This window comes from Nerophis lumbriciformis, linkage group LG32 (assembly GCF_033978685.3).
Source record: "Nerophis lumbriciformis linkage group LG32, RoL_Nlum_v2.1, whole genome shotgun sequence".
In the NCBI taxonomy this organism is placed as follows: Eukaryota; Metazoa; Chordata; class Actinopteri; order Syngnathiformes; family Syngnathidae; genus Nerophis; species Nerophis lumbriciformis.
Genome location: NC_084579.2, coordinates 4,312,157 through 4,338,587, shown reverse-complemented (window position 1 = coordinate 4,338,587; position 26,431 = coordinate 4,312,157). Strand labels below are relative to the sequence as shown.

At 41.3% G+C, this 26,431-nt stretch overlaps 1 protein-coding gene across 2 annotated transcripts; it reads right to left on the bottom strand.

Moving 5' to 3' along the window:
- Positions 1–1,709: 1,709 nt before the first annotated feature.
- gnsb (glucosamine (N-acetyl)-6-sulfatase (Sanfilippo disease IIID), b) lies at positions 1,710–26,134 on the bottom strand. 2 transcript variants are annotated; one of them, XR_009811434.1, is made up of 14 exons: positions 25,918–26,134; positions 17,138–17,197; positions 16,848–17,051; positions 8,378–8,443; positions 8,174–8,272; positions 7,833–8,000; positions 3,285–3,367; positions 3,070–3,188; positions 2,895–2,998; positions 2,731–2,832; positions 2,562–2,672; positions 2,394–2,504; positions 2,030–2,319; positions 1,710–1,948 (listed from the first exon to the last, which is right to left on the bottom strand). XR_009811434.1 is itself a non-coding variant. In XM_061927201.1 (13 exons), exons 1-13 carry the CDS (start codon positions 26,041–26,043, stop codon positions 2,170–2,172), a joined length of 1,503 nt encoding a protein of 500 aa, XP_061783185.1. In that variant the 5' UTR covers positions 26,044–26,134; the 3' UTR covers positions 1,710–2,169. The 2 variants fall into 2 exon arrangements, 1 of the variants encoding a protein (XP_061783185.1); XM_061927201.1 differs by having other exon boundaries at positions 1,710–2,319.
- Positions 26,135–26,431: the final 297 nt, after the last annotated feature.

Genomic DNA, 26,431 nt, shown 5'->3' with positions numbered 1-26,431 from the left:
CTATCACTGGACAAAAGTATTGGGACAGTTAGGACTAGCACCTGCCAAATACGCGGGCCCGACCAATGCTGCTTGCAGCTTTAATTTATATTTGCTTTTTAAATTGTGTATTTTTATTTCTGTTTTAAATGTTATTTTTTAGTCTGTCCTTTGCCTCTATTTCTTTGTGGTGTACAGCCCTTTGTTTTTCAACTGTGCTTGTTTTTAAAGGGCTTTATAAATAAAGTTGGTATGGTATGGTATGCATACCTGCCAACTACTCCGGTTTTCCCGTAATTAGTACGGTTTTCATCAACCTATTCCGGGTTACGGTTGCAGTGATAAAAAATACGGTTTTTCATTAATTAAAAAAGAATATTTTTTTAAAAGTTTTATTCACGAAATCGCGTAACAACAATGACATTCGACCTGCTTCCCGTAACTTCCTATCGAGCCATTCCGAATGTCATGCGCGAGGCTATTTATAGCACCGCTGCCAAGCACGAGGCACCTGTTGCCATTGTTTCCAAACGAGCGAACGATCATGAAATCAGCCGGAGAAAAATCGCATACGAGTCTTAAACCGAAAAGAAAACTGCAGTCATTCCGTGAAGAATATTCAAAAGCCTATCCGGGAATAATTATCCGTTCCAAAAAGGGTGAAAACTACGCGAATTGCACCTTGTGCAGACAAGATTTTTCGATCGGACACGGAGGAATTAGCGATGTAAAAGACCACGTTGGGACAAAAAAAACAAGTCTAATGCCGTTGCTAGCGATACAAGTGGAAAACTTTCAACGTTTTTCGGATTTTAGCCACAAAAAGGTAATGACACCAATGTTATCTATTGGAATTGTTTAGTACTGTTATACTGTTAAAAGTGTTTATACTATTTATGCTTTCAAGTCCAAGTTGAAGAAATCTTGTTAAATGTTGACAGCATAACTACCAAAATACAGAAGTATGTCCTTAATATTTTTGCAGTGCTATTTCTGTTGAAAAGTTCAAATGATTACATTAGAGATGTGATGTGCCACTTTTCAAGTGTCTGATGGCTTAAATTAATTGTCATTAATTTTTCATATTTTGAATTCTTTTGAAAGGCTTACAAAAAAACTACATTTGAATTGTAATTCCATGCTATTGACAGGACTATTAATTTTAATGAAGTTAGCTTACCATGTTTACAGTATGATAATTGTGATAGAAATGTGAATTTTAGGCACAGAATATTTTTTACAATTGAACAAGGCAGTAGATTATACAAGCTTGGACAGAAAGTTAATAATGACACCAATTTTTTTTTTTTATGGAATTGTTTAGTACTGTTTTACCATTTGTTTACTGTAAAAAGTGTTTATACTTTCAATTAACAAATTGAAGTCTTGTGAAAGGTTGACAGGATAACTGGCATTAACTGTCAAAATAATTTCAAACTATTGAAGTTAGCTTACAGAATAAACATGTCAATCAACCCATATGATTTTTGCTGTAATATTTTTGTTTTGAAAAGTCACTGTGACTGATAGAAAAGTGATGGTTTTAGCAACATTTTAACCTGTCTGAATGCTAATAATCATTTTGCGTCGGGGGGCGAAGCCTGAACCCCCCACCAGGACTTTGTCCTGGACCTACCGGGGCCTGCGGCCCCTGGACCCTGGCTACTAGGTTTTTCTGATTTCAAAAGTTGGCAGGTATGGGTATGGTATGGTAAGACGAAGACAAAACGTAAACATGAGGATTTATATTCCCTTGGATTGCTTTGATCACAGTTTAAATGTTCACAGTCAACACCTCAGCAGTGCAAAAAGGCTGCAAAATTACAGGAAAAAAAAAATATGAACATAAAAAATCTTGAAATAGGTAGGATTTTTTTTTTTTTTTTTTCTTTTTTTTTTTAAGTGTCTGAACAACAAAATCAACATGATCAGTAAAAGTGAGGAGGCGGAGCTAAATGTGGAGCTTAACCTGAGGAGTAAAATCAAATGTTTCACATCGTCACATACAACATTTTCAGAATAAAAGCGGAGTGGGAAGAATCGGACTCACCGTGAAGAGTGGACTTTTAGATGTACGTCCCTCGAGCTTCATGTCTTTTTTTCTTTTTTTTTTAAAAGATCTGTTAGTGCAAACAAAATGGCAGGTTTGTGCACGTTGTCATGACAACAGAAGGGACAGGAAGCTGGCGTCTACGTGACGGAGCGACAGCCGGCGCCCTGACAGGACTGGAGCTTGATGAGCCGCTGGTTCATGGTCTGCAGCACGCTGGGGTCCACCTTCTTGACCACGTTCTCCAGCTGGTGGGGGTCAGAGGTCAAGTTGTACACCTCCACAAAGGACTGAGGGCACAAAGGGGCGGCGTCACTTCCTGTTTCTCTTCCAACGTTGGGCGCAAAAATAAAACGCTTGTTACCTCGCTGTCTGCAAACTCGCAGTACTGAAGGTCGTCGCGGCCGTCGAGCGTTCGCACGCAGGCGTACGTGTTGTTGACGGCGTCCTCGCACACGCAGTCGGGGAAACAATGCTGACGGCGACAACATTCATCAACCCACTGATTGATTGATCCTGGCGGTGGACTCACCGACAAGCCGGGGCCCAGTTTGGGGCAGGCGGGGACCCCGCTGGTTAGCCCCTCCCCCGTGTGCTCCACCAGGAAGAAGGGCCGCGCCGAGCCGTTCCTCAGCGACGGCGCCTGACAACAGAAGACGCGTCAAGAGGCGTTTTAGGACGATGACATCATCAGGACCGACCATGAGCGAGAGGAAGGACTGGCCGTCCACGTTGACGGCGGACACGTTGACGCCGGCGATGTCCAGGATGGTGGGGGCCAGGTCGATGTTCAGCACGGGAGCCTGTGAAGGAGCGGGAAGATTGAGGACGTTGCGGGTTGGACCGTCAGGGGAACGTTCCGGACCTTCAGCGTCTGGTTGGGCTTGACGCCGGGGCCGCGGACGAGCAGCGGCGTCCGGATGTCAAACTCGTACAGCTGACGCTTGTCGATGGGCAGCGAGAACTGACCTGTCACCGAGACAGAAGGATCCGGCGTGAGCTGGTCACGGTCGTCACGGCGACAGGAGGCGGCCTCTGACCTGTGTGGTAGCCGTTGTCGGACGTGAAGAAGACGTAAGTGTCGTTCAGATCCTTGGTGGCCTCCAGCTTCTTCAGCAGCTTCTCCACCATGTCGTCCACCGACAGCAGCGTCCGCCACCTGATACACACACACACACACACACACACACACACACACACACACACACACAGGGGTCAGTGATGGCGCCCTCGCCAGTAGCGGGGAGTGACACACCTCTTCCTGTACGCGTCATCCAGGAAGGTGAGCGAGGTGTTGGGCATGGGATTGACGGGCTGGCGGAGCAGCCAGTGCTTGTCCTGAAAAAAAAAACAACAACACACACACACAAAGCCAATTTAGTCTAAGGCTGAAACGACGCGTCGACGTCATCGGTTACGTAAATACGTTGACGCCGTTTTTGTGCGTCCACGCGTCGCATATTTACGTCACACTACCGTCATGGCGGAGCGCAAAGCAGACGATGCGAGCGGTGCGAGCGAGGGAAAAAAAGCACGCCAAAAGTCATCAAAAGTGTGGGAGTATTTCAATAAACGGCCTAATAATGTTGTTGTATGCACACTAGAGATGCGCGGATAGGCAATTATTTCATCCGCAACCGCATCAGAAAGTCGTCAACCATCCGCCATCCACCCGATCTAACATTTAATCAGAACCGCATCCGCCCGCACCCGCCCGTTGTTATATATCTAATATAGACGATGCAAGGCATTAGTGAGGTTATAAAGCTTTTGCCTGTTAAAGAAAGGAGACTGATCCAATGCAGCACAGACATTCGAGTGCCACGCTGTCACGACCCAGACGCACACCAGTGCGCAATCATATGGGAGCCGCGCTGAGCGCACCTCCAAGCGCGTCTCGCTGCCATCGACGGCCGGGTATGGGCCCGACGCTCCAGCGCCATCCATTTTCAGGGCTAGTTGATTCGGCAGGTGGGTTGTTACACACTCCTTAGCGGGTTCCGACTTCCATGGCCACCGTCCTGCTATCTATATCAACCAGGGTGAGCCCCACCCCTTTCGTGAGCGCACTGCGCGCAGAGTGACCCCTGTTACGCGCCCCCGGCAACAGGGGTGGCGGGCAGGTAAGCTGCGCGGGCGGAGCGCGCGGAGTGAACCCTGTTACGAGCCCCCGGCCACGGGGGTGGCGGGCAGGTAAGCTGCTTACCTGCTGCGCGTGACGCCGGCCGCGGCGAAGGCGGACGAGGCGGGGTGTCGGTGCGGTGGGCGCGGTGGTGACCCTGGACGTGCGTCGGGCCCTTCTCGCGGATCGCCTCAGCTACGGCTCCCGGTGAGACCCTCTCGGGGGAAGGGGCCTCGGTCCCGGACCCCGGCGAGGCGTCCCTTCTTCGCTCCGTAAAAGTGTCCATCTCTTTTTTTTTTTCTTCTTCTGTTGTGGCATATGCTGCAGGTGCCTGCTCGTTTTTCGTATGTGGGTAACAACATTTAACTATGTATATATATTTCCGAATTGGTTTAACTGCCACCCGCCTGAATCTATTTAAAATCTTTTTTTTTTTTTATTTCAACCGCCCGACCCGACCCGCGGATAAAATCAAATTTTTTTAAATTTCATCCGCCCGATCCGCGGACTCCGCGGTTGTGCCCGCAAACCGCGCATCTCTAATGCACACTGTGTCGAGCGGAAATGGCCTATCATAGCAGCACAACGGCTATGAAAGAACATTTGAAAAGAAAACACCCGACAGCGTTCTTGCCATCACCATCAACTAGTCAATCGTCCGCGTGAGTATACGTTGTCATCATTACACAAAATCATGAATGTGTCATTTGTATCTGCGTTGTAAATTCATAAACTAAAGCACCGTTTCGCTCTGAGAGGCGCGTTTGGCGTGCCTGTTCAGTGTTTAACGCTGTGGAGAGGCGGGGCCGGCGAGCAAGCGGTGAGGCGAGGCGGGGCGCGCCGGGAGCGACGCCGCAATCGTGCCCAGGTGCGCTCAAAATCTAGTTTTTAATGTAATATGGTCTTAAATCTGCTGCTATAAAAACATTTGTTATTGCTTTAGCCCTGCCTGACTCGCCGAGGAGAGGCTGCTTGAATGCGGTGGTGAGCTGTGTTTGTACGTCTTTCTCTTCGTTGAAGCGATGTTCACTTGGGGGTGGTGTCACTTCAAATGGGTTAGCATGTTTGACGTGTTGCCAGAAGCATACCCTACTGCCAGAGGTGGGTAGTAACACGCTACATTTACTCCGTTACATCTACTTGAGTAACTTTTGGGATCAATTGTACTTCTAAGAGTAGTTTTAATGCAACATACTTTTACTTGAGTATATTTATAGAGAAGAAACGCTACTTTTATCTACATTCAGCTCGCTACTCGCTACTAATTTTTATCGATCTGTTAATGCACGCTTTGTTTGTTTTGGTCTGTCAGACAGACCTTCATAGTGCCTGCGTTTCAACAAATACAGTCACTGGTGACGTTCACTCCGTTCCACCAATCAGATGCAGTCACTGGTGACGTTGGACCAATCAAACAGAGCCAGGCGGTCACATGAACTGACTTAAACAAGTGGAAAAACTTATTGGGGTGTTACCATTTAGTGGTCAATTGTACGGAATATATACTGTACTGTGCAATCTACTAATAAAAGTTTCAATCAATCAATCAAAAGTGTGAAGGAAAAAAGACCCTTTTTTATTTCAACCGTACATCCCGTCAAAAGCCTAAAGACTGACTGCACAGTTCCTGTCTTCACAATAAAAGTGCCGCTCCATCGCGCCTGCGCTTTCAAAACAAGAGTCTCCGAAAGCCAGCGCAACAAGCTAGCAAGCTACGGAGTTTGCCGCCAATGTATTTCTTGTAAAGTGTATAAAAACGAATATGGAAGCTGGACAAATAAGATGCCAAAAACCAACCACTTTCATGTGGTATTAGACAGAAAGGAGGAACTTTTTTTCTCCTCCATTTGAAAACGTGGACGATATCAGCACTACTGTCTGATTACAATCAATGCAAGTCATCAGAATCAGGTAATACACCAACTTATATTCTTGTCTTCATGAAAGAAAGGAATCTATATGTGTTAAATATGCATGTATATTCATTAAAACACCTTTAACATGTAAACAAAAACGGCAAAATAAATAAATATAAATTATATACTGTATATATATATATATATATATATATATATATATATATATATATGATATGTGTGTGTATGTTACTCATCAGTTACTCAGTACTTGAGTAGTTTTTTCACAACATACTTTTTACTTTTACTCAAGTAAATATTTGGGTGACTACTCCTTACTTTTACTTGAGTAATAAATCTCTAAAGTAACAGTACTCTTACTTGAGTCCAATTTCTGGCTACTCTACCCACCTCTGCCTACTGCTGCTGAACAATGTCGGCAAACCGCTCTCGTCCTCCATTGTTGTATCGCACCGCGAAGCCGAAATGTTCCCAAACATGAGATCTTAACGAGGCAGGAGGGTCTTCCAGCTCTGGCTTTTGCATGTTGTCGTAGCCCGGTCGTTGCTAGCATGCTGTGTGTTGTGCCTCGGTGTGCATTGTTTACACAACGTGTGTTATGCTACTTAATATGTCCGTGTGGAAACTTGTTCAGTACACCTCCGTTCCGAACCGAAACCCCCGTGCCGAAACGGTTCAGTACAACTACACGTACCGTATTTTCCGCACTATTAGCCGCACCTAAAAACCACAAATTTACTCAAAAGCTGACAGTGCGGCTTTTAACCCGGTGCGCTTTATATATGGATAAATATTAAGATTCATTTTCATAAAGTTTCGGTCTCGCAACTTCGGTAAACAGCCGCCATCTTTTTTCCCGGTAGAACAGGAAGCGCTTCTTCTTCTACGCAAGCAACCGCCAAGGTAAGCACCCGCCCCCATAGAACAGGAAGCGCTTCTTCTTCTACTGTAAGCAACCACCCGCCCCCGTAGAAGAAGAAAAAGCGCGCGGATATCACCGTACGTTTCATTTCCTTTGTGTGTTTACATCTGTAAAGACCACAAAATGGCTCCTACTAAGCGACAGGTATCCGGTTCATGAAAAGACGCAATCTCTCCATCCGCACACGGATTACTATTTCACAGCAACTGATATTCCTGTGAACCGCACTGTGGATACAACGGGAGCACGTACGGTGAATATTCGCACCACAGGGAATGAGAAGTCATCCTTCACTGTGGTTCTAGCTTGCCATGCTAATGAAACTTCCACCCATGGTGATATTCAAAAGGAAGACCTTGCCAAAAGAGACCTTTCCAGCCGGCGTCATCATAAAAGCTAACTCGAAGGGATGGATGAAGAAAAGATGAGCGAGTGGTTAAGGTAAGTTTAAGTTTACGCGAAGAGGCCGGGTGGCTTTTTTCACGCAGCTCTGTCCATGTTGATATACGTATGTTTGTGATTGCACATTTGCGTACATTTTGGGAGTGAACAGAGTTGTTAGAACGCTGGTTTTTAATATATTATTAAAGTTTGACTGACCTATCTGACTGTTTTTTTGACATTCCTTTAGCGCAGTTAGATGCGGCTTACAACACGGGGCGGCTTATAGGTGGACAAAGTTTTGAAATATGCCGTTCATTGAAGGCGCGGCTTATAACCCAGGGCGCCTTATGGTGCGGAAAATACGGTACCGTTACACCCTTAGATTCAATGTTATTGAAAAAAAAAAGAGCCTCAAAACATCGCAACATTCTTTAAAAAGCTGCAAATTGGATCATTTTAGGCCGCGACGATTGCAAAAAAACAAAACGTACGACTCACCTTTGCGGCTTTGTCGAAGCTTCCATCTCGGGGGGCTTTGATGTCCTCAAAGTGCTTCTGGTACTGCGGCGCGGCGGTCCAGGGGGAGTGGGGAGCCGGCGGCGCCAACATGAGGAAGAAGGGCCGCAGCGGGCTCTTGTTATCCAGGAAGTTCAGTGACCTGTTGGCCTGGCGAGAGAGGCGTCAGAGGGATGTCAGTAAAGGATGTCAACTTCCAGGCCCCTCGTGTTGATGATTAACCAGTCAGCTGACTAACCACACATTTCATTCCCTTGCTGGTTCCGACCTTTCCCATCGTAAACCTCTACTGTAAGTCTGTGTGTGTGTGTGTGTGTGCTTACAATGAGGTCGGTGAGGTAGTCGAGGTTATAATCGTCACCATGCTTTTCCTCTTTTCCGTTGTTGGAGAGCGTGTAGTTGTAGTAACGCGAGTTCCCCACCTGTGGCAAAAAAAAAAAAAAAAAAAAAGAGCACTCAGGAGCAATGACGTCAGCCAATTTAAGTGTGTGTGCAAGTGTGTAGGGGTGTGTGTGTGCAAACCTTACCAGTGCGTGCCACTGGTCCCAGCCCGGGGGAACATGGCCGACACCGCCCGCTTCCTTCTTGCCGTACTGTTGACAGAAGAAAGTACGGCTGCAATGTGACTGAACGTCCACCAGGGGTCCTTTGTATGTCACGTGTCAGTGTTAGGTCTCATTTGGCATTCTTGCTTACTTACACTTAGTCTTATGAGTACTAAGTGTGTTCACACTGAGGAGTAAAGTAAAAAGTACAACACCCGGGGTGTCCAAACTGTTTGCACTGAGGGCCGCACACTGAAAAACTAAAGCACGCGGGGCCATTTTCATATTTTTTCATTTCAAAACCAATACAATACAGTGTTCTCTCCATTAACGCTGGGGTTACGTTCCAAAAAATACCCAATTTAAGTGAAATCTGTGTAGTAGAATAGGGATGTCCCGATCCGATATTTGGATCGGATCGGCCGCCGATATTTGCCGAAAAATGCGTATCGGCAAGGCATGGGAAAATGCCGATCCAGATCCAGTTTTTAAAAAAAACTCCGGTCCGTGTTTTCCAACGCACCGATTTAAATAATACATTCCACTTTTCTGCTGCTCCCTAATTTCCGTTCCGCATTTTCCAGCACACCTTCAACACATCCACAGGTCTGTGGATTATCACACAGTTGCTTTTAGCTGCTGGCATTACACGACAGACTCTTCTCACTCTCTGTTCTGTGTCTCCCTCTCACAGACAGCAAGCGCACCTTCTTACACACGTCACATACTGTCACGTCATACGTCACATACTGTCACGTCATACGTCACATACTGTCACGTCATACGCCCTCTCCCAGCAGAGAGGTAGCAGCATGGCTAACGTTAGCTGTGATGCTAGCGCAGCCGTGTGACCAACGTTCCCTCTAAAAGGTGCGCGCCTGTGCAATTACGCACTGCTCAAGCGTCCTCTGCGCATAGCAATTATATGCCACGCACAAAATCAAATTAAAAAATAAGCGCATAACAATTTTTGACACACGGACACGACAGAGAAAACAGTTTTCGTCATCATTGTTCAAATATTGTAACGTCTGTCGAGACGCTTATCTCCATTCGGTGCCACACGTCCACACCATCAAAATGCCGAGGCAAACATTTCCACATCAACACCGTATGAGAAAATTAGTGATTTTTTTAGTTGTGATTTCCTTCTCTGCATGAAAGTTTAAAAGTAGCATATATTAATGCAGTATGAAGAAGACTGTTTTAATGTAGACATGCAAGTCTTGAAAGAACATTTTGAAAATCAAGACTACATTTCCTGCAAATGGGTGCATTTCTACCCTATATTTTAACTTTAGATTTATTCTCATATTAAACTCTTTTGGCTGTCTTTTTGACACTTACATCCGGCGCCCCCCTCCACACCCTGGATTATAAATAATGTAAATAATTCAATGTGATTATCTTGTGTGATGACTGTATTATGATGATAGTATATATCTGATAGTATATATCTGTATCATGAATCAATTTAAGTGGACCCCGACTTAAACAAGTTGAAAAACTTATTCGGGTGTTTCCATTTAGTGGTCAATTGTACGAAATATGTACTTCACTGTGCAACCTACTAATAAAAGTCTCAATCAATCAATCAAAACACATAGAATCATCATACTGCTGTGATTATACGCATCAAGTGTTCATTCAAGGCTAAGGCAAAATATCGAGATATATATCGTGTATCGCAATATGGCCTTAAAATATCGCAATATTAAAAAAAGGCCATATCGCCCAGCCCTAGTTTCAATGATGCCATTTCTGTTTGTCATGTATAGCTTTGTCTATTTTGTGTTTATCCTTGAATGAACAGGTCAGTTTCTTGTTACCAACCATTGGGTATTATTCAAAGTCCCCTAATTCAGCTGGCTAGTTGTTATCAAGAGTACTAAAACCCTTTTCAACATGATTCTGACAACTAAGTAGGCTAAATAACTTTAATACATGCTCGGATAGGCCAGTATCGGTATCGGATCGGAAGTGCAAAAACCTGGATCGGGACATCCCTATAGTAGAAGTTAACATTTTTTCCTTTTTCATATATATATATATATATATATATATATATATATATATATATATATATATATATATATATATGCGTTTTCATTCATTATATAACTTTTTTCCGTTTACACTGCTGCCGGCTGCAAATGGCCCCCGGGTTGCACTTTGGAAACCACTGCACTACACCATCAGTAACCGGATGCTGTACTTAAAAAAAAAAATGATGTGTGCAATAATGAGGCATAATACTATCAAAACATGAGTGGAGGGGCTAACTATCAAAAATGGCGACTCAAAGCGTAGCAGTCAAAAAGTAGTAAACAAAACAAGGTCAATATTGTCCACAGTAAGTGTACAATAACAGTTAAGTATTTACTTAAAAAATATGATGGGTGTGCAAAAATGAGACATAATACTATCAAAACATGAGGGGAGGGGCTAACTATCAAAAATGGCGACTCAAAGCGTAGCAATCAAAAAGTAGTAAACAAAACAAGGTCAATACAGTAAGTGTACAATAACAGTTAAGTATTTACAGTTTATATTTAGATGTGTTCCATTTGACACACAGTCTAAGTATGCATGTACATCTACAGGAATTCCTGGTTACATAATAAAAGGGGCGGGGCCAAACTACTTTGAAGGCGGCTTCAAAATAAAAGCACTAGTACCTTCCATACTTTTATGATGTGCAATAAGACCCAGACTGTACATAAAACCTTCATTCCTTGATACTTGTATCCTTCTTGGACTATTTCTTACAATTCTAATACATTTTGTAATTCATTTTGACGTTTGATCCAAGTTGTGAATAGTCTACAAGCGTGTTTGCACTGAGAAAGGAGCTTTACACAGTCACCCCTCGTTTGTCGCTGGTTCACGGATGTACGCCGAGTAGGAATCAGAAGTCAAATTTTTCACAGCTAGAACATGAAAAAGCTGTTCACGACCTATTAAATACATTTTTAACATCCCTGTCCCACATTTACCGTATTTTTCGGACTATAAGTTGCAGTTTTTTTTCATAGTGCGATTTATATATGTTTTTTTCCTTCTTTATTATGCATTTTCGGCAGGTGCGACTTATACTCCGGTGCGACTTATACTCCGAAAAATACGGTACACCCTTTTCATCCAATATAGCAGAGATTCCAAAACTGTGGTTATTTTCCTATATTAAAACAAAGTGTTACTCTTCAAACTGTGGCCAAAAATATTAAATATACTTGTTAAAATAAAAAAAACCTCTGCCTTGTTTTTTAATGAATACTTAGGCCTACTATGCTACTGTATTTTAATGTTGCTCGTTATGGTGGTACTTGGAGAGACAAGTTTTTTCTGAGGTGGCTCTTTGGGCGGAAAAAAAAGTTTCAGAACCGCTGCAATATAGTAATGCTTCCTGATGCTGAGCCAATCAGAGGCCACGATACTGAACAGCGCGCTCTGATTAGTTAGGTCTCATCTAGTGGCCGATACTACTGCATACCTGCCAACTTTTGAAATCAGAAAAACCTAGTAGCCAGGGTCCAGGGGTTGCAGGCCCCGGTAGGTCCAGGACAAAGTCCTGGTGGGGGGTTCAGGCTTCGCCCCCCCGACGCAAAATGATTATTAGCATTCAGACAGGTTATAATGTTGCTAAAACCATCACTTTTCTATCAGTCACAGTGACTTTTCAAAACAAAAATATTACAGCAAAAATCATATGGGTTGATTGACATGTTTATTCTGTAAGCTAACTTCAATAGTTTGAAATTATTTTGACAGTTAATGCCAGTTATCCTGTCAACCTTTCACAAGACTTCAATTTGTTAATTGAAAGTATAAACAGTATAAACACTTTTTACAGTAAACAAATGGTAAAACAGTACTAAACAATTCCATTAAAAAAAAAAATTGGTGTCATTATTAACTTTCTGTCCAAGCTTGTATAATCTACTGCCTTGTTCAATTGTAAAAAATATTATGTGCCTAAAATTCACATTTCTATCACAATTATCATACTGTAAACATGGTAAGCTAACTTCATTTAAATTAATAGTCCTGTCAATAGCATGGAATTACAATTCAAATGTAGTTTTTTTGTAAGCCTTTCAAAAGAATTCAAAATATGAAAAATGAATGAAAATTAATTGAAGCCATCAGACACTTGAAAAGTGGCACATCACATCTCTAATGTAATCATTTGAACTTTTCAACAGAAATAGCACTGCAAAAATATTAAGGACATACTTCTGTATTTTGGTAGTTATGCTGTCAACATTTAACAAGATTTCTTCAACTTGGACTTGAAAGCATAAATAGTATAAACACTTTTAACAGTATAACAGTACTAAACAATTCCAATAGATAACATTGGTGTCATTACCTTTTTGTGGCTAAAATCCAAATGTATCCAAAGAATCTGTTTGGGCGACGAAAAACGTTGAAAGTTTTCCACTTGTATCGCTAGCAACGGCATTAGACTTGTGTTTTTTTGTCCCAACGTGGTCTTTTACATCGCTAATTCCTCCGTGTCCGATCGAAAAATCTTGTCTGCACAAGGTGCAATTCGCGTAGTTTTCACCCTTTTTGGAACGGATAATTATTTTTGAATATTCTTTTCGGTTTAAGACTCGTTTGCGATTTTTCTCCGGCTGATTCCATGATCGTTCGCTCAACAACAATGGCAACTGGTGCCTCGTGCTTGGCAGCGGTGCTATAAATAGCCTCGCGCACGGCATTCGGAATGGCACGATAGGAAGTTACGGGAAGCAGTGTCGATTGTCGTTGTTACGCGATTTCGTGAATAAAACTTAAAGAAAAAAAAAATATTTTTAATTAATGAAAAACCGTATTTTTTATCACTGCAACCGTAACCCGGATAGGTTGATGAAAACCGTACTAATTACGGGAAAACCGGAGTAGTTGGCAGGTATGCTACTGTAGTATTGATATTTTCAATTATTTCAGCCAATTTTGTGCTTAACTTAGGCCAACAATACATATAATACGCTTTAATAAAAAAAACCTAATCTGAACACTAATATTTGAAGAGCGACGTGGTGACTGCAGTGACAATAAAATGCATTCGAGTCTTGTCTAAATGTTGTGATGTATTTACAGTCCTCTTCTCCGCTGTGAAATAAGTCAGCTTTGGCATCTTTTTTTCGGATAAGTGCAAAAAAGACTTGCTGTGGTACGAAGCCGGCGTCCTCAAACTCTTTTATACGAGCAAGCACAAAATGAACGGATGAAGCGTACTTACGCAGAAACGTGGTTGGCACACAAAGGCAAATTTGGCACAACCTAAAAGGTCGTACACCGAAAAGTGGGGCTGGTAAAACAAGGTTTATGGACAAAAGCACGTGAGAAGGGCAACAATTTTAGCATCTAGTGGCCAATACTACTGTAGTATTTATATTTTTAATTCTTTCAGCCAATTTTGTGCTTAAAGGGGAACATTATCACAATTTCAGAATTGTTAAAACCATTAAAAATCAGTTCCCAGTGGCTTATTTTATTTTTCAAAGTTTTTTTCAAAATGTTACCTATCATGCAATATCCCTAAAAAAAGCTTCAAAGTGCCTGATTTTAACCATCGTTATAAACACTCGTCCATTTTCCTGTGACGTCACATAGTGAAGCCAACACAAACAAACATGGCGGATAGAACAGCAAGCTATAGCGACATTAGCTCGGATTCAGACTCGGATTTCAGCGGCTTAAGCGATTCAACAGATTACGCATGTATTGAAACGGATGGTTGTAGTGTGGAGGCAGGTAGCGAAAACCAAATTGAAGAAGAAACTGAAGCTATTGAGCCATATCGGTTTGAACCGTATGCAAGCGAAACCGACGAAAACGACACGACAGCCAGCGACACGGGAGAAAGCGAGGACGAATTCGGCGATCGCCTTCTAACCAACGATTGGTATGTGTTTGTTTGGCATTAAAGGAAACTAACAACTATGAACTAGGTTTACAGCATATGAAATACATTTGGCAACAACATGCACTTTGAGAGTGCAGACAGCCCATTTCAGGCGCGCTAAGAACATATATTTTTCCACGATTTCAGCACTCAGGTTAACCATACCTAAATAGACACAAAATACTGCATTACACAAGACTACCCGAATGTACTCGAATGATTGAAAAAAATAAATGTTTTTAAGCTAAATTACTGGTAAACACAGTTTATGTATAATCATTTACGTAAAACCGCGAGTAATGAATAAAGTTTTCATCAATTAATATATTCTGTAGACATACCCTCATCCGCTCTCTTTTCCTGAAAGCTGATCTGTCCAGTTTTGGAGTTGATGTCAGCATCTGCTTTGAGTGTCGCAGGATATCCACACATTCTTGCCATCTCTGTCGTAGCATAGCTTTCGTCGGTAAAGTGTGCGGAACAAACGACTGGCCATTTCGTCGGCTTTCCCCACAGCCTCGTATTTTGAACAAATTTCGTATTTTGAACAAATTCCGTATTTTGAACAAATTTCGTCCAATTTCTTGCCACTTTCACATCTTTGGGTCACTAGTGCAACTTGAATCCTGTTCGTGTTGTTACACCCTCCGACAACACACCGACGAAAGTGAGAAAATGGCGGATTGCTTCCCGATGTGACGTCATCGCTCCGAGAGCGAATAATAGAAAGGCGTTTAATTTGCCAAAATTCACCCCATTTAGAGTTCGGAAATCGGTTTAAAAAATATATGGTCTTTTTTTCTGCAACATCAAGGTATATATTGACGCTTACATAGGTCTGGTGATAATGTTCCCCTTTAACTTAGGCCAACGATACCTAGAATAGGCTTTAATAAAAAAAACTAATCTGAAGACTAATATTTGAAGAGCGACGTGGTGACTCTAGTGACAATAAAATGCATTTAAGTCTCGTCTAAATGTTGTGATTATTAGGGCCCGCATGGCCCATTGCATAAGGACTCCCACAGGGAGTCCTTATGCAATGGGACATAAGAACCTATTGAATTTGTAAGGTTTTATTCTTTATTCTTTATTCTTCCGCCGCCACATTAAACTGTAATTTGACCCACTTAACATGCTTCAAAACTCACCATATTTGACCCACACATCAGGACCTGCGAAAATTGCCTTTTTAAAAAAAAAAAACGAACCACAAAACTCAAAATTGCGCTCTAGCGCCCCCTAGGGAAAAAAAATAGACTGCCTGTAACTCCCACTAGGAAGGTCGGAGAGACATGAAACAAAAACCTCTATGTAGGTCTGACTTAGACCTACATTTCATAATGGTACATTCTCGGGCTAAAATCAACAGGAAGTTGGCAATTCCCCCTTCAAGACAAAAAAGTACTAAAAACAGTCACTTTTGCCTCTTTGAGCTGTAATTTGACCCCCTTAACATGCTTCAAAACTCACCAAACTGAACACACACATCAGGACTGGCAAAAATTGTGATCTAATAAAAAAACCTAACCCCAAATCTCAAAATTGTGCTCTAGCGCAATTTTTTAATAAAACGCACAAAAAACTGCTCCTCGGATGAAAAAACTGACAAAACTGCCTGTAACTCCCACTGGGAAGGTCGGAGAGACATGAAACAAAAACCTCTATGTAGGTCTCACTTAGGCCTACATTTCATACATTGACAACCCCCAGCAAAAATCAACAGGAAGTTTGCTATTCCCCCTTCAAAACAAAATTTTTTGGAAAAAACGGTCACCTTTCTTCAAAATCTATCTCCTCTGAGCGCGTTTGTCGTTTCGGCTTCAAACTAACACAGGAGAGAGATTAAACCCTTGTGTATAAAATAACAGAACAGCGTTTTAATACCTGCTCCGGTTTTGATTTTATGACCCTTCAAAGACCCGCTGCGCTGATGCTGCTGCGCTGCTGTTTTTTTAAGATGGCTGCTTAAAAGCAGGAAGCACCAGCGTGCCCACACAATGCAGACAAGGTAGGTACACTAGACAAAAGTATTGGGACACTTATGACTACCACCGGACAAAAGTATTGGGACACTTAGGCCGAAAACTGGACAAAAGTATTGGGACACTTGGGACTACAACTTGACAAAAGTATTGGGACACTTAGGACTACAACTTGACAAAAGTATTGGGACACTTGGGACTAAAACTGGACAAAAGTATTGGGACACTTAGGACTAGCACCTGCCAAATACGCGGGCCCGACCAACGCTGCTTGCAGCTTTAATTTTGTATTGCATTTCTTTCTGTGTTTATATATTATATAAACACAGAATATTTGATCTTATATTACACACATTTGCTTTGCCACATTAACACAAGTTTAGCACATATCCATCCATCCATTTTCTACCGATTAATCCATTCGGAGTCGCTGGAGCCTATCTCAGCTACAATCGGGCGGAAGGCGGGGTACACAGTTTAGCACATATTATCCTCCTTAATGTAAGACTCAGCCCATGTTGTAAGGAACCAGAGTGAATGAGGTCCAGACCTGGTTGAGGTACTTCCCAGCAAAGAAGGTCTGGTACTGTAGCTTGTTGAGGTAGACGGGGAAGGCGTCCGCCTCGGCACCGCTCTGCCACAGAGCGCTGGAGCAGTTCCCGGCCAGCGAGTTGTTCCTCACCCGATGGTTGTGGGGGTAGCGGCCCGTCAGGATGCTACTCCGGCTCGGACAGCACAGCGGCGTCGCCGTGAACTAGACGCCGACGGGAAGTGAGAAAAAACAAGGATTTAAAAAAAAAAAAAATTATGCAGAAGCCAGAAGGATCCCAGATTACTCACCGAGTTGACAAAGGTCGCTCCCGCCTCCCCGATCAGCGACCTTGTCTTCTTCATTGGTGTCTGAGGAAGGCAAAACAGGAAGTGAGAGTGCGTCCTTGTCAACAACAAAAAATCAGAGCTGGGAAGTTCACAAACGAGTCGAGTCTTTTGAGCGGCTCAAGTTGCAAACCATTTGAGTAAAATGTACCTGAATCGACAAGAAAATGAGTTGGATTTTAAAGAGAGCAGCATTTGTAGTCAATTGTTCTGCTGTGGGTTTGCAAAGTAGTTCAGGTGTAAACACACCAAGTAGGGCATTACAATTACCTAGTTATAATTAGGGCCCGCATGGCCCATTGTAAAAGGAATCCCAACGGGAGTCCTTTTACAATGGGACATAAGGACCTATTGTTTTTCTAAGGTTTTATTATTATTCCGCCGCCTCTTTGAGCACTAATTTGACCCACTTAACATGCTTCAAAACTCACCATATTGTATGTTGTAGAGACATGAAACAAAAACCTCTATGTAGGGCAAAAATCAACAGGAAGTTGGCAATTCCCCCTTCAAGACAAAAATTTACTAAAAACAGTCACTTTTGCCTCTTTGAGCTGTAATTTGACCCCCTTAACATGCTTCAAAACTCACCGAACTGAACACACACATCAGGACTAGCAGAAATTGCGATCTAATAAAAAACCGAACCCCAAATTTAAAAATTGCGCTCTAGAGCAATTTTTTAATAAAACGGAGAAAAAACTGCTCCTCGGAAGAAAAAAATGACAAAACTGCCTGTAACTCCCACTGGGAAGGTCGGAGAGACATGAAACAAAAACCTCAATGTAGGTCTCACTTAGACCTACATTCCCCAGCAAAAATCAACAGGAAGTTTGCTATTCCCCCTTCAAAACAACATTTTTGTAAAAACCGGTCACCTTCCTTCTAAATCTATCTCCTCTGAGCGCGTTTGTCGTTTAGGCTTCAAACTAACACAGGAGAGAGATTGAACCCTTGTGTATAAAAGTATAGAACAGCTTTTTAATACCTGCTCCGGTTTTGATTTTATGACCCTTCAAAGACCCGCTGCGCTGATGCTGCTGCGCTGCTGTTTTTTTAAGATGGCTGCTCAAAAGCAGGAAGCACCAACATGCCCACACAATGCAGACAAGGTAGGTACACTAGACAAAAGTCTTGGGACACTTCAGACTAAAAGTAGACAAAAGTATTGGGACACTTAGGACTAGCACCTGCCAAATACGCGGGCCCGACCAATGCTGCTTGCAGCTTTAATTCCTATTATAATTTATATACATACAGACATTATTCCTATCTGTTATTGGTATATCTTTATGTACTGCACAATTTTTTATTTTGTTTTACAAAATGTCACCTCATTGTCAGTGCATATTGGCACCTCATTAAATGTTTACAATGAAAACATGCCAAATTAAATTGAATTGTTTATTGAGAATGTCATAGTCAGTTCTATATCCCAGTGTTTTTCCAACTAGTGTGCCGTGAGATACAGTCTGGTGTGCCGTGGGACATTATGTAGTTCCACCTATTTGGGTTAAAAATATTTTTTTCCAAACCAGTAATTATAATCCGAAAATAATGTGTTGTTGAGTGTCGGTGCTGTCTAGAGCTCGGCAGAGTAACCGTGTAATACTCTTCCATATCAGTAGGTGGCAGCCGGTAGCTAATTGCTTTGTAGATGTCGGAAACACGTCGTGTGAGACGACGATGGTTTGTCGTGATCATAATATGCAGACGACAGCGGGAGGCAGTGTGCAGGTAAAAAGGTATCTAATGCTTAAACCAAAAATAAACAAAAGGTGAGTGCCCCTAAGAAAAGGCATTAAAGCTTAGGGATGGCTATGCAGAATGAAGCTAAAACTGAACTGGCTACAAAGTAAACAAAAACAGAATGCTGGACGACCGCAAAAACTTACAGCATGTGGAGCAGAGATGACGTCCACAATGTACATCCGAACATGACATGACAATCAACAATGTCCCCACAAAGAAGGATAAAAACAACTGGAATATTCTTGATTGCTAAAACAAAGTAGATGCGGGGAATATGGCTCAAAGGAAGACATGAAACTGCTACAGGAAAATACCGACAATACAGGAAAAGCCACCAAAATAGGAGCGCAAGACAAGAACTAAAACACTACGCACGGGAAAACAGCAAAAAAGTCCAAATAAGTCAGGGCGTGATGTGACAGGTGGTGACAGTACACCTACTTTGAGACAAGAGTTATGCTTTAAAGTCATATCCAACAATTGTGACAATGACTTTTTATTGTCTACAGAGTTTAATTTTTTAATGATTTCTACTGGTGGTGTGCCTCCACATTTTTTCAATGAAAAAAATGCGCCTTGGCTCAAAAAAGGTTGAAAAACACTGCTATATTCTATATGTAGTACATAATATACATACATAATCTTTAGAGAACAGTCGTGTGCTCAATGGCAATATTATTATTTCACAAAAAAAGAAAATTTAATTAAAATTAAACATATCTCAAAAGGGTAATGGGAAGAAATATAAACCTTTTGAACCCCCCCCCCCTTTTTTTTTATATTTTATTAAAAAATTTTAACATAGTTAACTTTAACTAATATTTAGTTTCCTCTTATTATTGTGTCAGAATAATTCCTACCAATAGTGTCCATAATGGGTTGAATTATTCTGGTCCAACTCATATCTTATACCCAGCAGACACAAGACGTGGATACAACGTTGATTATACGTACATGTCCTTTAAAACTGACTTTGAAACAACGTTGCATTTGTAAATTGAGACAACGTTGATGTCCAACGTTGTTGTTTGGGAGATGGCCCAATTTCAACGGTCAAATCAACGTCAGAACCTGACATTGAATAAACGTCGTCAAAAAGCACGTTGTTTCAGCGTTGTAAAATACTGGTTGAAAAAATGACCAAATTTCAACGGTCAAATCAACGTCACAACCTGACATTGGATAAACGTTGTCAAAAAGAATTTTGCTTCAACGTCGTATTTGTGTTGTAGAATATTGGTTGGAAAATGACCATATTTCAACGGTCGAATCAACGTCAGAACCCAACATTGATTAAACATACCTACCAACTTTTGAAATCAGAAAAACCTAGTAGCCAGGGTCCAGGGACGCAGGCCCCGGTACGTCCAGGACAAAGTCCTGGTGGGGGGTTCCTTCGCCCCCCGACGCAAAATGATTATTAGCATTCAGACAGGTTAAAATGTTGCTAAAACCATCACTTTTCTATCAGTCACAGTGACTTTTCAAAACAAAAATATTACAGCAAAAATCATATGGGTTGATTGACATGTTTATTCTGTAAGCTAACTTCAATAGTTTGAAATTATTTTGACAGTTAATGCCAGTTATCCTGTCAACCTTTCACAAGACTTCAATTTGTTAATTGAAAGTATAAACAGTATAAACACTTTTTACAGTAAACAAATGGTAAAACAGTACTAAACAATTCCATTAAAAAAAAATTGGTGTCATTATTAACTTTCTGTCCAAGCTTGTATAATCTACTGCCTTGTTCAATTGTAAAAAATATTCTGTGCCTAAAATTCACATTTCTATCACAATTAAATAAATAAATGATAAATGGGTTGTACTTGTATAGCGCTTTTCTACCTTCAAGGTACTCAAAGCGCTTTGACACTACTTCCACATTTACCCATTCACACACACATTCACACACTGATGGAGGGAGCTGCCATGCAAGGCGCTAACCAGCACCCATCAGGAGCAAGGGTGAAGTGTCTTGCTCAGGACACAACGGACATGACGAGGTTGGTACTAGGTGGGGATTGAACCAGGGACCCTCGGGTCGCGCACAGCCATTCTTCCACTGCGCCACGCCGTCCCTTATTATTATTATTATGGAATTACAATTCAAATGTAGTTTTTTTGTAAGCCTTCCAAATATGAAAAATTAATGAAAATTAATTTAAGCCATCAGACACTTGAAAAGTGGCACATCACATCTCTAATGTAATCATTTGAACTTTTCAACAGAAATAGCACTGCAAAAATATTAAGGACATACTTCTGTATTTTGGTAGTTATGCTGTCAACATTTAACAAGATTTCTTCAACTTGGACTTGAAAGCATAAATAGTATAAACACTTTTAACAGTATAACAGTACTAAACAATTCCAATAGATAACATTGGTGTCATTACCTTTTTGTTTGCTCAATTATTGCCTCCGTAAATAAAACTTCGGCATTTATCACATCCAAAGAATCTGTTTGGGCGACGAAAAACGTTGAAAGTTTTCCACTTGTATCGCTAGCAACGGCATTAGACTTGTGTTTTTTTGTCCCAACGTGGTCCAACGGCATTAGACTTGTGTTTTTTTGTCCCAACGTGGTCTTTTACATCGCTAATTCCTCCGTGTCCGATCGAAAAATCTTGTCTGCACAAGGTGCAATTCGCGTAGTTTTCACCCTTTTTGGAACGGATAATTATTCCCGGATAGGCTTTTGAATATTCTTCACGGAATGACTGCAGTTTTCTTTTCGGTTTAAGACTCGTATGCGATTTTTCTCCGGCTGATTCCATGATCGTTCGCTCGTTTGGAAACAATGGCAACTGGTGCCTCGTGCTTGGCAGCGGTGCTATAAATAGCCTCGCGCATGGCATTCGGAATGGCTCGATAGGAAGTTACGGGAAGCAGTGTCGATTGTCATTGTTGTTACGCGATTTCGTGAATAAAACTTAAAAAAAAAAAAAAAAAATTTAACTAATGAAAAACCGTATTTTTAATCACTGCAACCGTAACCCGGAATAGGTTGATGAAAACCGTACTAATTACGGGAAAACCGGAGTAGTTGGCAGGTATGATTAAATGTCGTCAAAAAGCATGTTGTTTCAACGTTAGGTTTGAGTTCCTCATGGTCAGGACCTATTTCAACAAGTTCTCAATGTTGTGTCTGCTGGCTAACAATTGTTTGCGTGGTAAAAACAAGTCAATTCTAAAAAGATAATATAATAACAAGCCGAAAGGAACGGTTCCTTGTGATCCGACTCATAAACCTCACCTTTAAAAGGCAAGCTAGCTTCCAAAGTGTCGGCATTAAAATGCTGAATTACTTTAAAGTAAATTAATGATTTCGCTCAAGACTGATTTGTGAACATGCTTGTTCGTGTCAAAGTCGTGTGATATGATTGAGGAAACATTTATGTAAGCTATTTTTATGGGCTTGCCTCTTTGTGATGTTAAGTTCCTCTTATAAGCGGTATCTATGCCACATCAATATGGAATGCACTCCCAACAGGCATCTCTATCCTCCTTCAAAACCGCACTAAAAGAACACCTCCAGGCAACTTCAACCCTAAACTAACACCCTCCCCCCCGGATTGTAAATAATCAAATGTAAATAATCAAATGTAGATACTTGTTTTTATGCTTTCTGATCTCTCTCTCTATGTCCACTACTTGCTGTACATATCCTACCAAGTCAGACCTACACTGTTTCAATGTCCATTTCTCTGATGATGCAATTGTTGATGACTGAAGTGATGATATCAACCAAACCCTCCACATCCCACACCCCGGATTGTAAATAATTCAATGTTTATACTCTGATGATTATCTTGTGTGATGACTGTATTATGATGATAGTATATATCTGTATCATGAATCAATTTAAGTGGACCCTGACTTAAACAAGTTGAAAAACTTATTCGGGTGTTACCATTTAGCAGAGGTGGGTAGAGTAGCCAGAAATTGTACTCAAGTAAGAGTACTGTTACTTTAGAGATTTATTACTCAAGTAAAAGTAAGGAGTAGTCACCCAAATATTTACTTGAGTAAAAGTAAAAAGTATGTTGTGAAAAAACTACTCAAGTACTGAGTAACTGATGAGTAACATACACACACATCATATCATATATATATATATATATATATATATATATATATATATATATATATATATATATATATATATACATTGATATATACAGTATATCATTTATATTTATTTAGCCGTTTTTGTTTGCATGTTAAAGGTGTTTTAATGAATATACATGCATGTTTAACACCTATAGATTCCTTTCTTTCATGAAGACAAGAATATAAGTTGGTGTATTACCTGATTCTGATGACTTGCATTGATTGTAATCAGACAGTAGTGCTGATAACGTCCACGTTTTCAAATAGAGGAGAAAAAAAGTTCCTCCTTTCTGTCTAATACCACATGAAAGTGGTTGGTTTTTGGCATCTTATTTGTCCAGCTTCCATATTCGTTTTTATACACTTTACAAGAAATACATTGGCGGCAAACTCCGTAGCTTGCTAGCTTGTTTGCGCTGGCTTTCGGAGACTCTTATTTTGAAAGCGCAGGCGCGATGGAGCGGCACTTTTATTGTGAAGACAGGAACTGTGCAGTCAGTCTTTAGGCTTTTGACGGGATGTACGGTTGGAATAAAAATGGGTCTTTTTTCCTTAACACTTTTGATTGATTGGAACTTTTATTAGTAGATTGCACAGGACAGTACATATTCCGTACAAATGACCACTAAATAGTAACACCCGAATAAGTTTTTCAACTTGTTTAAGTCAGGTCATGTGACCCCTGGCTCTGTTTGATTGGTCCAACGTCACCAGTGACTGCATCTGATTGGTGGAACGAAGTGAAACGTCACCAGTAAGGCAGGCACTTTGAAGGTCTGTCTGACAGACCAAAACAAACAAAGCGTGCATTAACAGATCGATAAAAATTAGTAGCGAGCTGAATGTAGATAAAAGTAGCGGAGTAAAAGTAGCGTTCCTTCTCTATAAATATACTTAAGTAAAAGTAAAAGTATGTTGCATTAAAACTACTCTTAGAAGTACAATTTATCCCAAAAGTTACTCAAGTAGATGTAACGGAGTAAATGTAGCGCGTTACTACCCACCTCTGATGATAGTATATACAGGTAAAAGCCAGTAAATTAGAATATTTTGAAAAACTTGATTTATTTCAGTAATTGCATTCAAAAGGTGTAACTTGTACATTATATTTATTCATTGCACACAGACTGATGCATTCAAATGTTTATTTCATTTAATTTTGATGATTTGAAGTGGCAACAAATGAAAATCCAAAATTCCGTGTGTCACAAAATTAGAATATTGTGTAAGGCTAATACAAAAAAGGGATTTTTAGAAATGTTGGCCAACTGAAAAGTATGAAAATGAAAAATATGAGCATGTACAATACTCAATACTTGGTTGGAGCTCCTTTTGCCTCAATTACTGCGTTAATGCGGCGTGGCATGGAGTCGATGAGTTTCTGGCACTGCTCAGGTGTTATGAGAGCCCAGGTTGCTCTGATAGTGGCCTTCAACTCTTCTGCGTTTTTGGGTCTGGCATTCTGCATCTTCCTTTTCACAATACCCCACAGATTTTCTATGGGGCTAAGGTCAGGGGAGTTGGCGGGCCAATTTAGAACAGAAATACCATGGTCCGTAAACCAGGCACGGGTAGATTTTGCGCTGTGTGCAGGCGCCAAGTCCTGTTGGAACTTGAAATCTCCATCTCCATAGAGCAGGTCAGCAGCAGGAAGCATGAAGTGCTCTAAAACTTGCTGGTAGACGGCTGCGTTGACCCTGGATCTCAGGAAACAGAGTGGACCGACACCAGCAGATGACATGGCACCCCAAACCATCACCCAACAATGCAAATTTTGCATTTCCTTTGGAAATCGAGGTCCCATAGTCTGGAGGAAGACAGGAGAGGCACAGGATCCACGTTGCCTGAAGTCTAGTGTAAAGTTTCCACCATCAGTGATGGTTTGGGGTGCCATGTCATCTGCTGGTGTCGGTCCACTCTGTTTCCTGAGATCCAGGGTCAACGCAGCCGTCTACCAGCAAGTTTTAGAGCACTTCATTTTCATACTTTTCAGTTGGCCAACATTTCTAAAAATCCCTTTTTTGTATTAGCCTTAAGTAATATTCTAATTTTGTGACACACGGAATTTTGGATTTTCATTTGTTGCCACTTCAAATCATCAAAATTAAATGAAATAAACATTTGAATGCATCAGTCTGTGTGCAATGAATAAATATAATGTACAAGTTACACCTTTTGAATGCAATTACTGAAATAAATCAAGTTTTTCAAAATATTCTAATTTACTGGCTTTTACCTGTATCTGTATCATGAATCAATTTAAGTGGACCCCGACTTAAACAAGTTGAAAAACTTATTCGGGTGTTACCATTTAGTGGTCAATTGTACGGAATATGTATTGTACTTTGCAATTTACTAATAAAAGTCTCAATCAATCTGCCTTGAGCTCTTATTTTGAAGGCGCTAAGAGCGGAAGTGGTGACGGGAGTTTTGAAAACAAACGAAATAAAGTGGTCCTCGTGTAAAACCGGAGCCTCCGTGTTTGTTATTTTGTAGTTTTATACAGTATAAGCGACATATATAAACCCTCGGTTACATTGGTGGTAGCCAATAACAATTAAAACAACAGTAATTCCCAATTAAATGAGGACATGTTTGGAATCCTAACAAAGTTGGCGGCATCGCGTAGACCGGAAGTGGATAGAGGTTGTTGTTATTTTGAATCATTACTCAACACAACGTCAACAGTGAATTGTCTCGCTTTGGAACAAAAAGTAGACGTTATGAATTATTACTGAACACAAAGTCAAGAGTGAATTGTCTCGCTTTGGAACAAAAAGTAGACGTTATGAATTATTACTGAACACAAAGTCAAGAGTCGGAACAAAAAGTACACAAAGTACAGACCGGAAGTTGAAGAAAAAGTGTCTCACCATGCCCCCCAGCTGGAGGTCCTGGTCGTCCGTGACGATGAGGAGGATGTTGCTGGGCCCGGAGCCGTCGACGCAGCAGCCGGTAAGCAGCACCGCGAGCAGGACGACACTCACGGTACCGAACATCGTCGAACCTTCGGACTCACGAGCCAAATGAAGAAAACGCAGAAGACCACGCGCTGCCTCAAGTTTGAGGAAGTGCCGCTGGTCACGTGATGGCGGTGGGCGGAGTCCTACGTGGACTTTAAGCAGGTTTCCGATGCTCGTCAGCTAAAAAGCTTCTTTTTTTTTTTTTTTACCTTCAACAGACGTCACTAACAGTAACACATATAAACATTTCTAAACATGTTTTTAATCCATTTTATTCTCGCGTTTGTTGCTGTTTTGTTTTGACATCAAATAAATAAGCATTTCCACAGACGTCACCAACAGTCAATTGAATCCATTTTCTACCGCTTGTCCCGTTTGGGGTCGCTGCAGCCTATCTCAGCTGCATTCGGGCGGAAGGCGGGGT